Genomic DNA, 13,752 nt, shown 5'->3' with positions numbered 1-13,752 from the left:
AACTCAAAACAACATACATTTGTGCGTTTGCATGTCCTGTGTATTGCTCCTGACCCAGGATACCGCAGTGTTGTCCAATTACAGTACTAACTTAACTGCCCTATGGTTGCATGTGCCATCCAGTCATGTTACAGTTAACATCCATGTCTTTCTAAAATGTCATCAGTGAATGATTTGATCCTGTTAGACATCTTTAAGATTTTTTGATGTGCGTCATAAAGTATCACACATAAATGTTTTGGTAGGTCACAGTGACCTTGACCTTTGAGATCCAGTTAATTCTTGAGTCCAGGTCGACGTCTGTGCCATAGGTATTGAGTTCTCTAAAGGGTCCTGAGATATTACGTCCATGAGAATGGTACATACGGAAAACACGAAAACATAATAAATTCATATAAGAGATTGAAACACCTAAAAGAGAGTTGGACAAATCATTTTTGATTTTTGGCTTAATGTGAAAGATATTGAGTTGCTGCTCTGCGGTGGCCAGATGGATGCGTAATTTGCTACAAATTAGTTAGTTATTAGTAGTATTTTTTTAATTAAGCTTAATGTTAGATTGAGTGGATGTGAGTGAAATGTACTGGCAATTTATTCTGATTATCAGGCCAAAGACCAATAATGACTGTAAGTGATAAGGAAGTATCAGCCTTCCCAATACATAATTTGAAGCATAAAATGTGTCTAGACCTGTCATCTGTGAGGGTTACTGAGTAACTCCTATGCACATGTGCAGCTGCATGCTGTCTCGGTTTATTCTTTCTCCATCTCTTGTTAATTTACATTTTTACAATGATATCAACACTAATTCACATCGGCAAGTGCAGTGTTCCAGTCTTTATGGCACAAACACATTACCGATCAAGATATTTATTTTTATTTTCCTAATCCAAATCACATGTAGCCTGAGGACACACGCAGCACAGCTCGCTGCTCATTCTCTTCCGCCATCCCGCTCTGCCTGTTCGATGGTATCCAGCGTCTCACATTACCTGATCTCACGGGGGCCCATCGACTACACACCAAATCTAATAATACCAGCTAATGCCTCCATCACACACCCATAATGAGCTCGCTGTGTGCATCGGGGACTCGATCACAGAAATAATCTTAACACAACCAGCAGGACAAATCACTGTGATGGACTTCATCAGAAATGCCTGGACAGAAAACAAACTGATAACGGGTATTTTAAGCAACTGCACAAGCTTTTTTCCGGCTTGAAACGCTGTTATCTGCCAATTCTTAAATGGAAAGAGATTAATAAATAACATTTCCTATATGATCTAAACCCAAAGAGTGACTGTTTTATAGAGAACAATTAAGGTTTAGTCCACTTTGAAGGGATGAAAACATGTTGAAATCCACTGTCTCAACTCTTAAATTCCAGGTGATGGGGAAGAGGAGGCTTTCGAGGGAAATTTAGTTTGGATAGTTTGATTCAATGTTATTAAAATAAATACTGCAAGGCAACTTCTATTATTGGTTTTAAAAATATAGATAAAATATATATTTCTTAGTCGACACAAAACCTTTGTCTAATATTTAGAAAAACAAGTCCAGTTTGGATCTTTATTAAAATATTTTCATCTTTCATGATATATAAATCAAGCTGTTAGGGGGACACAGAGCAAACAGTAGTTTTCGGGCCTAACCCTTGCACGCCTACAAATGCACATATACATATCGGCACAATATAAGCTCGAAGTAATAAAGTGTTGGGATTTTGACACAGGATCAGTTTTAGAATAATCCAAATCCAAATGAACTGCAGTGTGCTTGAGGATTTTTGGGGGGGTAGTGTTGACTATATTTATTTGATCTGTTTAGACCCTCAGCATCTGCCTTGAGTTTGCATTTAAATTACTCATTTCCATCACTCCCTCTCAAAATTAACCATCTCACCCAGGTCAAAATTAAAGATCATATTAAATACTACCTAATCTCATATTTAAATATCGAAATATGATGATTGTTAAAAGTCAATCATGCCTGCCAGAGACAGGGGAAACTTGTGTGTTTGTGGTCAAAAGATAAAATAAAGTGAAAAAGTGTTCTGCACACTATCACCCACATTAGAGAAGCCAGTGATTTCTGACATACTCAATGTGACTTTTCCTCTTAAAGTGTCTCTCGCTCGCACATGAGAATATTAAATATTTCTTGCACATTTATATTAATAACTCAAATGCCCTTCACAATAAAAAATGCAACAGTAATGTGAAGTCAGTGATCTTAAATATTAATTCACCATGAATGCAATGTATTAAAATGAAAGCACAACTCGGTTTGTATAATCAGAGGTCTTGATATATATGCTAAATGTTTAGGTACTGAATTTCAAATATATGTTAAAAAAGGAATGTCATTCTGGATCTGTATGGTTTCTCTTCTGTTGAGATGTGTCCTTTCAATTAGCAAGGCACGCTATTACCTGTATTTAGATTTGTAAGGATTATTACTGATAACAAATTGGCCATTACAATTTAGTGCTAAATAAATTAAAATGGCTTCATTTTCTGACCTGGAACATTTGTTTGACCTTCCTCCGTGGCAGATTGACATTCAGCTTGTGGAGAAGTTGGTATATTTCTTCAATGTTCAGGAAACCGTCTCCGTTCTTATCAGCCTCTTCAAACGTCTGTTTTAGCCACGTAACAAGCACACATTCAGGAAAATGAGGAATGTACATGAATCTGTCTGCATAATATGAAGTAATTAAATTGATGAAAACATGAATATGTTTTTGAGACAGAAACGCCAAAAACACTGGGCTAATGGTGGATAGAACCAAATAAAATGAACACAAAAACGATTATCCTTCGTTAAAGGATATTGGTCGTGTGTGCGCTGTCGTTTGGCCAGCGAGTCTTCATCACTGATCCCAGCCATCAGGTAACGGAGGCCAGTGATCCAGGTCCTGGCTTCTTCTGCATTTGTGGTCACCAGATCGAGGGACTCCATGTGGTTTCCATGATACACGGTGAAACAGCAGGTTGGGTCGAGGCTGCTGTCGGCATGACGATGGAAAATGTCCGATTGACCGCCCTCAGTCACTTTGTACAGTGAGTCAATGGTGACTGAAGAAGTGGAGTGGAAAAGAAAAACACCATATTGATTATCCGTCAACATAACATACTCATTAAAGACTTCTGTATCTACTTATTGAATTATCAATTTAATTATGAAGCTATCATTTTAAAGACTGAAAACTGCAATGAATGTATTCTATTTACTGACCAAACACTATTCCAATTATATCAATAAGCCACACTGTTACACTGTGTGACAGGTCCCTCCATTAAGTAGCTTATTTAGATTCAAACTCACATACACCCTCCAGTTGCTGTAAATACACACTAGTGCACTGAATGTGTATTCATTTGCAGCTGAAAAAAGTAATTTTCCTGTTTGAATAAATTATTTGGTAAAGTTAAACTATATACTGTATGTGTGATTGGTTTTATAAGATGTACTGTTCAAGAAGGATTGGGTTGGGGATGAGAACCAAAGGGTAAGAAAGTTGGAAATTATTGAGTGGTGTAGGTCTTTTCCTAGGATTTGCTGACTATCTGAAAAACATTGAAACACACAGGCCTTATTCTTTAAACAGCAGGCAGAATAATTTGTAAAAAGTATCTATGACCAATATTAAGTGAGTTCCTCTCTCTCACTTTTTCTCTATCGTACGTAAATGAAAAATGTTCATAGAAAGCAGTTCTTAGAGTGTATCACGGTCAAATGGGATTCGATAATACACTCAGCTATTTTTGATTCTGTGTCTTTTATAGGAAAGAGAAACAGCCTGCAGTAAACTACACCCTGTTCTGCATATGAATACAGATGATCTGCACATCTGTCTCTTAACCTCGCTTGCGTTCTTCTCAGTTTATTTCTCTGAGTTGTGATCTATAAACAGGATGTTAAACGTGAGTCAACCAATTAAATCAGTTCATTAATTACCCTCATCAATGTGTTTTCCTCACAACAATGGACCGTCATCTTTTGGAAACTTGATTATGTATGATTTATTAATTAAAGATATAATTATACGGTGATTAAATGATTCAATTAATTGCCTTTCCCTCACAAAATACTTCATCCATTAAAAAATTATCCCTGTCTATTTCAACATAACACTCATCACGTTTCATTATCTAATTTCAAAAATTCTACAATGACTGAAAGCAACCACACACACACCAACAAGACACACTCAAAGGAAAAACGGGGTTATTGGTTTCTCTTAATCATGTCAATGGAGAGGTTCTAAGAGGCTTATCTCTCACACACACACACACACACACACACACACACACACACACACACACACACACACACACACACACACACACACACACACACACACACACACACACACACACACACACACACACACACACACACACACACACACACACACACACACACACACACACACACACACACACACACACACCCACACACACACACACACACACACACACACACACACACACACACACACACACACACACACACACACACACACACACACACACACACACACACACACACACACACACACACACACACACACACACACACACACACAGAGAGATGTATGCTCCAGTAGGCTCAAAAATAAAAACCAGTAATGTGAATAACTAAAAATAAGTTAAAAGCCATTAATGCTTTGAGGGGGCCATGAAATAAATGACAATAATCCCCTCAGAGGTGCAGCTGTTTTAACAGAAATTCTGGGGAAAAGGAGGGTACACATAGGGACATTTTGGAAAGCACATAACATTATACCTGCTACAAAAATAGTATAGTATTAAGCCTTCATTATGTAAAGATTCATTCTTATATCCGTTTGTGGTTATGTTGAGGTCAGGAAAAGATTGTGTTTATTTTTGTTAAAAGAAAAAAGACAATTGTTCTTTAAGCTTTAGTCACTGTGAACATTTTCTGTATTATACCAAGTCCACATCAAGCCTGTAAAGTGTCATTGATGGTTTCAATCAAGATTTTGATATTAATTGTTATAATTTCATAGTTTCTCTTCCAAATACGTCTGTCTAACCTGGGGTTTTGTGGCTGAATGCTGGTGGTTCTTGTCCTTATACCGTTTTTTGCAGTGGTAGATACTCCAGGGATTTAGAATTTCCTCTTCCATAAATAATAATAATAATAATAATACACTTTATTTATAAAGCACCATTCAAACATAGTTACAAAGTGCCTTCTCGTATAAATACACAGAGAGCAGGCGAACTAAACCACAGCATATAAACATTAACCCACAGAGTAAAACACATAGAAAAGAATAAAAACAAAAATATATAGATTAAGAATAGTTAGGGAACACATTTTAAAAAACAATGCTAAAATCAAAACTGCACATCAAACACTGAGATTTCCTGATACCCAGTCCCTTGTAATGGTCAAGCTCCAAAAGTACTGCAACCTTCATTCCCATGACGCAACACCATAACGTCTCCCACCGAGTTTGTAAGTGTGAGTGTGCCCATGCAAACTCACTCTTGGCCTTCTCACTCTTGCGTGAGGGCCTCCAGCGGATGCAGGAGCGATGATCATCCAGGTAGAAGAGTCTCACCAGCCCTTTGGATCCTGCCTTCAGCTTCACCATCTGCGTCCCCGACTGCATCACACCCATGCATCGCTCCACTGCAGGAGAAAGCACAGACAACAGGCTCAGAGAAGCACTATCTTAAGATATAAAGGAAACAGGTGTCTGGCTTTACTTGGACTTTCTCAGGAAGAAGTATGGCAAAGTATCACAGTGTCGCAGAATTAGTGAAGCAGCCAGCAGCTGATGTGGGTCTGAACTGCAACAGAGATGCTACTGTGTGGACACACAGGGAGGCTTTTCTGTTTCAAACTGACCTGCGGCTGAAAGCAACGGAGAGATGGGAAAAAGAGAGAGATCTCATAGAGAGAGACAGAGCTGATGTGTGTCTCTCTGTTCGAAGTTTCACAGCAGGTCTTTAGACTGTTCAAGAAGAAACATCCACATTATGCAGATGCAGGTGATAGCTACGACTGGAGTATATTAAAGTATTCAGTGGCGATGTGAAAATACCGGTTTACCAAAGCAACCAATAACAGCATTTGGTTGGTTTTTGGTTAAATGTATTCAAGTTTGCATTGAAAAAGTACATTTTTATATTTAAGAGAAAAGCTCTGCTTTGTTTTCTGTTGAAAGTTAGGTAGCATGGTGTTAGTTCTACTGAATGCTACATATTGACTGTTTTGACTGTGGTATGGTTAACATTTTTGCCCCATCAATTTAAACATCAACATAACAACATACTGATTTCAAACAGTTTCACATTAAGTGCACCTTCTGCTCACACTCCTGCAATACATTGTTTTGCTACAATTTATAGTGTGCATCATATACTCAACACTTTCCTTGTCTAAAGGTTTATTTTTGAACTAGCACAAGACAGAAAGAGAAGATGTTGGCGAAGTGTTCTCAAGAAGAAAAAATAGGGACTGAAATTATGGGTAAAGTGAGTTTGTGTTTGATTGCCTGACTGCCTGGCATTGTCCAGCTCAGAGAGGATAAAAGACACAACTTCAAACTTTTTACTTTTTGAGACAGCTGGTGGCATGCGTACAGACGAGGCTGACAGCAAAGAGACGACGGGATTTCCATCCTCATTAGTAGAGTGTGTGCATGAAAGCCTGTGTGTGTGTGTGTGTGTGTGTGTGTGTGTGTGTGTGTGTGTGTGTAGCACATGTTTTTTATGCATGCAATTAGTCTTAATATATGTTTACACGCATAAGTACACATACAGTATATCGCTGATATTTTGTCTTAACAGTAAATTAAGTGCTCAAAGACAATATTGTTAGCAATATTAATAATTAATAGTTCACTGTAGCTGAGGTTTTTTGGGGATCTGATCAAGTGGCCTCTTGAGCGCCTTCCGTAGGAGGATTACTGGAGAGATGATATATCACTAACAAGTGACATGTAATAGTAATATATATTTTCTTGCCTGGGAAAGCCCTGGGGTTTCCCAGGAAGAGCTGGAAAATGATTGCTGGAGAGATGGACATCTGTTGTACTCTGCTTTGCTTGTTGCCCCCATGACCCGGCCCAGGATAAGCTGATAAAAATAGATGGATGGATTGAAGGGGAACAAGTTGCTAAGAGTGCATCATCGTTCTTAATGACATTTCAGTCGGCCAGATGCTGTAAAGGACAGATTTTCCTTGCATGAGGAATAATCCAGAAGGCACACACATACATGCTAAAATAATTAGCTGGTGCTGAATATTAATGGTTGTGCATTTTTTTTCTTTGATCCCAATTATTTTTCTTTGCTGAGCGATCCAACCAGAGATGGTCTCCTTATGTAAAGAGAGATAAAATGCAAACGAACACACATATAATTAACAATTTAGATTATTAACCACTTTAATAAATTCCAGATTCTGAACTGATCTAATACAAAATACCAGGCAACAGCACTGCTCACAACTAAGGAAGATGATGGATAAATAGTTGTTGATAACTTAATATGTGCAATAGCACAACACTTTGAACTTTAATCCCTCATTGTGAAGAAGCAGCAAAGATGGTATCTGAAAATATTTGACGCCTAGAAGTCCTTGTCACCATCATTAAATGGTACCGAATCTTAGTCCTAAACCCAATGACTAGATTATATAGTTTAGAAAATCCTTACAAATCCTGGTTAAAATGATGGGTTGGTGACTAAATAAAAAAATGCCTGCATTGACAGATGTATACAATTCAATCCATGTTAGAAAACAACCATAGAAAACCTGACGAGGGAAACTGACTCGAATTCTTCAGGGTTAAAACTACAAACTGTAACAGGCCAGAAGCCTCAGGAAATAATTATGAGAAATAACAAAATGTTCGAAAGTTGTAGGAGAGAAGCACATACACATTCACACAATTATTATAATGCATTATACGAGACGGCATGGGTGATTATCTTCAAAGACAAGCAAAGTCAAACCTCTAATGGATCCAAAACACATATTTAAGCATACTCAACCGAACACATGCTGAGCAGAGTGCTTGTCAACAGGCGCTCTGTCCTGAGGACGGGCTTAGAAATGACAGAAATCTTGCTCTCAATATTCAATGACTTCTTTCAGCGGTAAATGCTTTATTCAGGGACAGAATTAAGCCCACACAAGCATGAACTCATGAGCCTGAGGCATGTGTGTTATCTCCCTAGGTGCATGATGATTACACAACCTGCCTTGTTGAAAACAGAGTATTTGGGGAGATAAACAAGCAGCCATGTGAATAAAACAACAAATAAGCTAGCAATAGTAAGGTGGTACGGTCTATCAGGTAAGATTAGTAAGGTCTATTTAGGCAAGATTTAGGAATTTGTAAAGCCACTACTGTCAAATAAAACAGAGAAACAAAAATTCTGAACTATCCCCTATGCCTATGTATTGGAATATTTGTCCGCTTAAGTACCTTTTTGCCAGTAGGAGACAATTACAAGGAATAAACACAACATTGATATATAATCAATATCTAACATGAAATTCTGTCTGTTTACACATCCAGCAGACATAAAGCAATATTAGTATGTATTTGGAGTCATGTCACTGTCAACCTCATAAAAAAGTCCAATATTTAAAAGTAGTAAAGCTAGCCAAAGGGGAGAATGATACATGAGTGTGAAATGTGCGGCTAATGGCAGACTTATATTCACAGTCTAATTTAGACTGTGAGTCTCACAATGTTTGCTACAAACTCCAGAGGGACTCTCATTGTGTTGACCCTCTATAGCTCCTAGCGATAGGGTCCTGTTAAACTTCTAATTATGATTTACAATAAACACAGATGTTTTCTCTGGTTCCTTTGGATAACAGTGGGTAAAAAAAAGAAAATAATATATATATATATAAATTATCCACACAAGCTAATGTCCCACATATAGTATTAGAGAGTCTATTTGCTGTATTTAAATTCACTTTTGTTATTAAGATGTCTGACAATTTGATGATTTATCCCATTGTAGTAATCAATACAAACTCTCAGGTGCTCATAATGTATGAGAAAGCAACGAGCAGAGCTGTGACAACTCTTCGAAGTTGCAGAAAATAATATAGAAAAGTGAAGACACACACAGACTCGAGGAATATAATTAATCAGAAACAAGAAAATACACAGTTTTGCATTATTTATCTCGTAGAGCGACTTCTGAAATGTACAGATTCATTAACTATGGAATTCAATAGTGAGGTATTGATCTCAACCGCAGTCTCTGCGCCAGTAAACAGGCCTATTCTTCTGGGATTTTTATTCTCACACTGTTTCAGGCTACAAAACCTGTGACTCAGACTAGATGAGCTTCCAGCAACACTTTGCCAGTGCTTAGATATGTAACATCATAAATCAGGCCCAAAGTGAAGAAATGCTACTCACCACCACTAGAGAGTACATGGCTATTCTCACACAATTCCCAAAAAGTATAAATATGTAAGAGGGTATTTTCCGAGAGGCAGTCAGACGTTTATTTTTGCAAGAAGAAGCTAAAAGGGAATACAGATTTGTTTTTCTTTCATCCAGCTCAACATGGGGCAGGTCTTCAGAAATAGAGGACTGACATGTGCAGGTCGTTTGTTTTAGTTGAAACACATTTTACAAAAAGGGATTGATGGTTCTCTTTACATTTTTTTTCTTCAGTTGTCTATCAACCCCTGTAAGACCTTGAATTTTCTGCTGGCAATCCCCAGTCACTTTACTCTCCATCAGCAATGATAAGGACCATGAAGAGTCAAACCTCAAACCTAGTTAAGATGACAATTGCTAAGCTTAAGAAGAGGTAACAGGATTAATATCTGTCCAAGGGAGAGAAGCTGCCTCCTAATCAAAGATGAAACTGAAGTAAGTGGTTCTCAAAAGAGCAGTGATTGTGAATCAATGGATCAGTGCCCTTCACATCTCCACTCCAATCTCTGGTCTCGTTTATACTCAAGCATTAATGTTCAAATCAACATGAGTATGAGAATTTAAATTTGCAGTTTAGTTTAAACAATTTCACTTCTTGTGGGAAATCTAATTGAATGTATTAAACTGAAATGTATGTACAATCTAAATGATTTGCATCTTTTTTGCATTCACTGCTGTGTGTTTGTTTTTTATGCACATGCATGTTTGTGCATTTGCCAGAACTCATCATCTCTGTTGGTGCAGAGCAGAAAGAGCAGATCAAAGCCTTGTCTTGCCACAGAGGCAGAGGCAATTCAAACATATTTTAATGGGGTAGGTGATGAAGACGCCTCTGTGATAACCTGAAGAACAAAGCCCATCCTCTCTTGTAAGATCCATACAGCGGTCAATCTGGGACGCAAAACTACAGCATCCACAGCAGTTTTCATTCATCATTTTCACTGTCATTTTAAACTCAATATGATTAGGGTGCTTCCTGGCCATTCGTGCATGCATAATTTCTATCAGTTTGTTATCAGTTAGGCAAAATATATCAGTTTCAGCTCTGCATGAGATCTGTTAAGATTTGGTCAGAGGGTGAGAACTCGAATGGACCACAGTCCAAATATTTATCATAAAATATTCATAAATACATACATTCATATTCAGCAGCACCTGCCTGATCCTTCATGCACTATTCATGTGGCATAAGGCACAACAACCTGAACCATCCAAGCCAGTCTGACTGTTAATGAAACACAACAAGCACAGCAATCAAACCAAAATAAAACTGAATGGAGGCATGGCCTCGCAATTCTTCGCTCACTGCTCTGTTAGCTCTCATGACCGGGAGGTTTGTTTTGTGTTCTGAAGTTTAATCAAGATATGATTCAGTTTTGGTTGACTGACTGTCCACAGGACAAATATTAATGACATTCATACATAATTATTGCTATGAGGAGTGGCAAACTGCACAGAAATCCACACACAAATATATTTGTGTTGCATGTATTCAGCATCATCTCATTAAAACAAGCTTTAAAGGCCTGAAGTCACGGCAGCAGAAAGTGAGCAGTTTGATCCTGGATATTCTGATACATAAACATGAGCTCCTTCTCTCTTCCTGTAGCAGCACGAGCCAGCAATATGTTCAATATGCAATGTTTTTTTACACACATATTAAAAATGACAAGATGTTTTTGTATTTTTTTCGCAAGATATATCCATTCAAGTGTTTAGACACTAACAAAAGACTTACTAATGTTGTTTATTTTTGTGTTTGTTTTTCTCCTTCAACACACTAACACTATCATAGTCTAAAACACAACCAAACACACACACACACAAACACAAACACACACACACATACACATACACTTACCAATCTGTATTAGCCTGCATTTTTGTGGTACTGCCACTGTGCCACCAATATGGTAGATGTTACGCGCCAGGACAGTCGCAACAGTCAATACAGTCGATTTGTCAGCAGCACCATTAAAAAAGGTGGATCTTACTTTTGGAGCAGTTACTGCAGTGGGACCATAAGTAATTTCCTCCATTTCTTTGCAGAAAATAAAAAGCCAGTAGGAGTCCTCCTTTGCTCAGTCCCAGTGTGCAACACACTCACACACCTGTAGCTTAAAGAACTCAGAAAAAAACACAGTTTTTCTCACATTAGATGTTATAGGCATTCCAGGCTGGCTTCAGACAGAAAGTCTCCAAACAACAAGCAAGCAAACCAAAACTCCAGCTGTTTATCCTCCTCTGTACTGTCCTGTGATCTGTGGCGGCACCTTCAAGAGGGAGTCTCCTCTCTGAAACAGCACACACACACACACACACACACGTTTCCACCTTTCTCCTAGTCATCTGTTCTCCACTCCCACTGGCTGCTCTTCCCTTCTTCCTCTCTCTGATGTTTGCGCTGCAGGTGTCTCAAACGATGTGCCGCTGTGTCAGTGTGTTTACCAACATGCTCCTGTGATGCAGAGATTTAGATTTGGCTTGCATTGTTGTGTAGTTTATGGAACGATTATGAAGACTAAGGGAGGAGAGTGCAGAGTGTAGCAGATGTGTGTCTCTTCATATCAGATGGGTTTATTAAGGTCAACCAGTAGGATATGAGGATAAGAATGATGACATAACATTCATGATAATGCACTACTAAAAGTGAGATTTAATGGGATGAGGGACATGTGTGTGTGTGTGTGTGTGTGTGTGTGTGTGTGTGTGTGTGTGTGTGTGTGTGTGTGTGTGTGTGTGTGTGTGTGTGCCTGTGCCTGTGCCTGTGCCTGTGCCTGTGCCTGTGCCTGTGCCTCTGCTAGTGCGTGTGTGTGTGCGTGTGCGTGTGCGCTTCAGAATCACCAACCGCACATCTGTCCATCGTCTACCAGACGCTTTTCTATTTTACCCAGGCTTTGCCTTTAGGGAAGTCCTCTTCGCCCACATTCCACTATGTGTACTGACATTTTCATGGACTGCATCACCAAATCAGGAGCTCCATTCTTCAGGAGCAAAACAACATCATATAACTGTGAATTTGATTTGACTTTAATGGAAAACCCATGGAGCTGTAGTTTCCTGAAATAGGGCGCAAAAATAAGATGCAAATAAAGTCTCCGGGTTCAAACATAAATAGGTGCGACCAGCAAATGTATATATTACAGAGAGGGATAAACAATCAACAGGTGGAGTTTTGGCGATATATTGTGCTATATTTCAGGGCATGTTCATCGTGTAACCTTTCAGAAATAAACATTATGTCTGTCTTTGCCTAGTAGTTTAATTGTCAAGTCTAACAATGTGAAATATTTCTTGAAATATTCAAACAGGCAGTGTTATTTGCTGCAATGTTTAATCAAAAATGATAAACCTCAAATGACATCCCAAGTAATCGCATTCTATCTTCTACATAAATATAGTCCTGTATTTATTTGGGATAGGGTTATTTAGTCTCCATCCTGTTTCACCGTACACCTCAGTACATTCAACAGTTAATGAAATTGAATTAGTCAGGCGCACAGCTTCAGTTTGATAACTTGGGATGATTGTTAGGGGAAATCAGGCTGCACTACGGAGGGACAAAAGCCAGTGGCACATTTGTGACAGACAGTACTTGGCTTGAGCCTTGGCAAAAGGAAAACTCCATCACCTGCTCCACCAGTGAGATGGCTAGTAAAGTGACAACTGGGTGGTCATATTTATTCAAGCATAGCAATCATAATGACCGAATAATTAAGTGACATTTAGTAATTTTGTCTCTTTGCTTGTTGCTGTTTGGGGTCATGGAGGCCTAGAGCCTTTGCCAGCATGCATTAAAGGTGGAGGTCCAGAATAAATCAGTGTGAGTCAGGGCTAACACAGACAGACAGACATTTATTCCAGTGAGACAGCTAGAGTCTCTAATCCACCTAAGGTGTTCCATTGAAATAAAACATAGAGGAAACCTGCATGAATGCAGCGATAACATGCAGACTGCACACAGACAAGATTGAAGCTAGACACATTACATTACATTACATGTTAGATGCTTTTTTCCAAAGCGACTTACATACTCAATACTGTGGGCAATCCCCACAGGAGCAATTTGGGGTGAAGTGTCTTGCCCAGGGACACAACGACATGCTGACTGCAGTGGGGTTTGAACCTGTGCTCCCCTGATCCGAACACCAACACACTGGTCCACTGCGCCACACTAAACCACAATTTCATTCATTTGGTATTTTCTAGTTTGAGGACAATAAAAAACAAGTTATAATGAAGTGAACAGATCACTTGTCTTTTTCTTGTCTTGTGTTATGTTAGTTCCA

The 13,752-nt window shown here is 38.6% G+C and overlaps 1 protein-coding gene across 1 annotated transcript in view; it reads right to left on the bottom strand.

Annotated features, from left to right (window-relative positions):
• Nucleotides 1–13,752, bottom strand: part of plch1 (phospholipase C, eta 1) — a 57,264-nt gene that overhangs the window by 25,107 nt on the left and 18,405 nt on the right. The window contains exons 3-5 of the mRNA XM_034112961.1: nucleotides 5,524–5,670; nucleotides 2,837–3,080; nucleotides 2,525–2,654 (exon numbers count right to left, since the gene is read on the bottom strand). Coding sequence (XP_033968852.1) covers nucleotides 2,525–2,654; nucleotides 2,837–3,080; nucleotides 5,524–5,670 — 521 coding nt within the window. The remainder of the gene's footprint in view (nucleotides 1–2,524; nucleotides 2,655–2,836; nucleotides 3,081–5,523; nucleotides 5,671–13,752) is intronic.

This window comes from Trematomus bernacchii, unplaced genomic scaffold (assembly GCF_902827165.1).
Source record: "Trematomus bernacchii unplaced genomic scaffold, fTreBer1.1, whole genome shotgun sequence".
Lineage (NCBI taxonomy): Eukaryota > Metazoa > Chordata > Actinopteri > Perciformes > Nototheniidae > Trematomus > Trematomus bernacchii.
The sequence above is the reverse complement of the archived record's forward strand: the minus strand, read 5'-3'. Positions and strand labels throughout refer to the sequence as shown.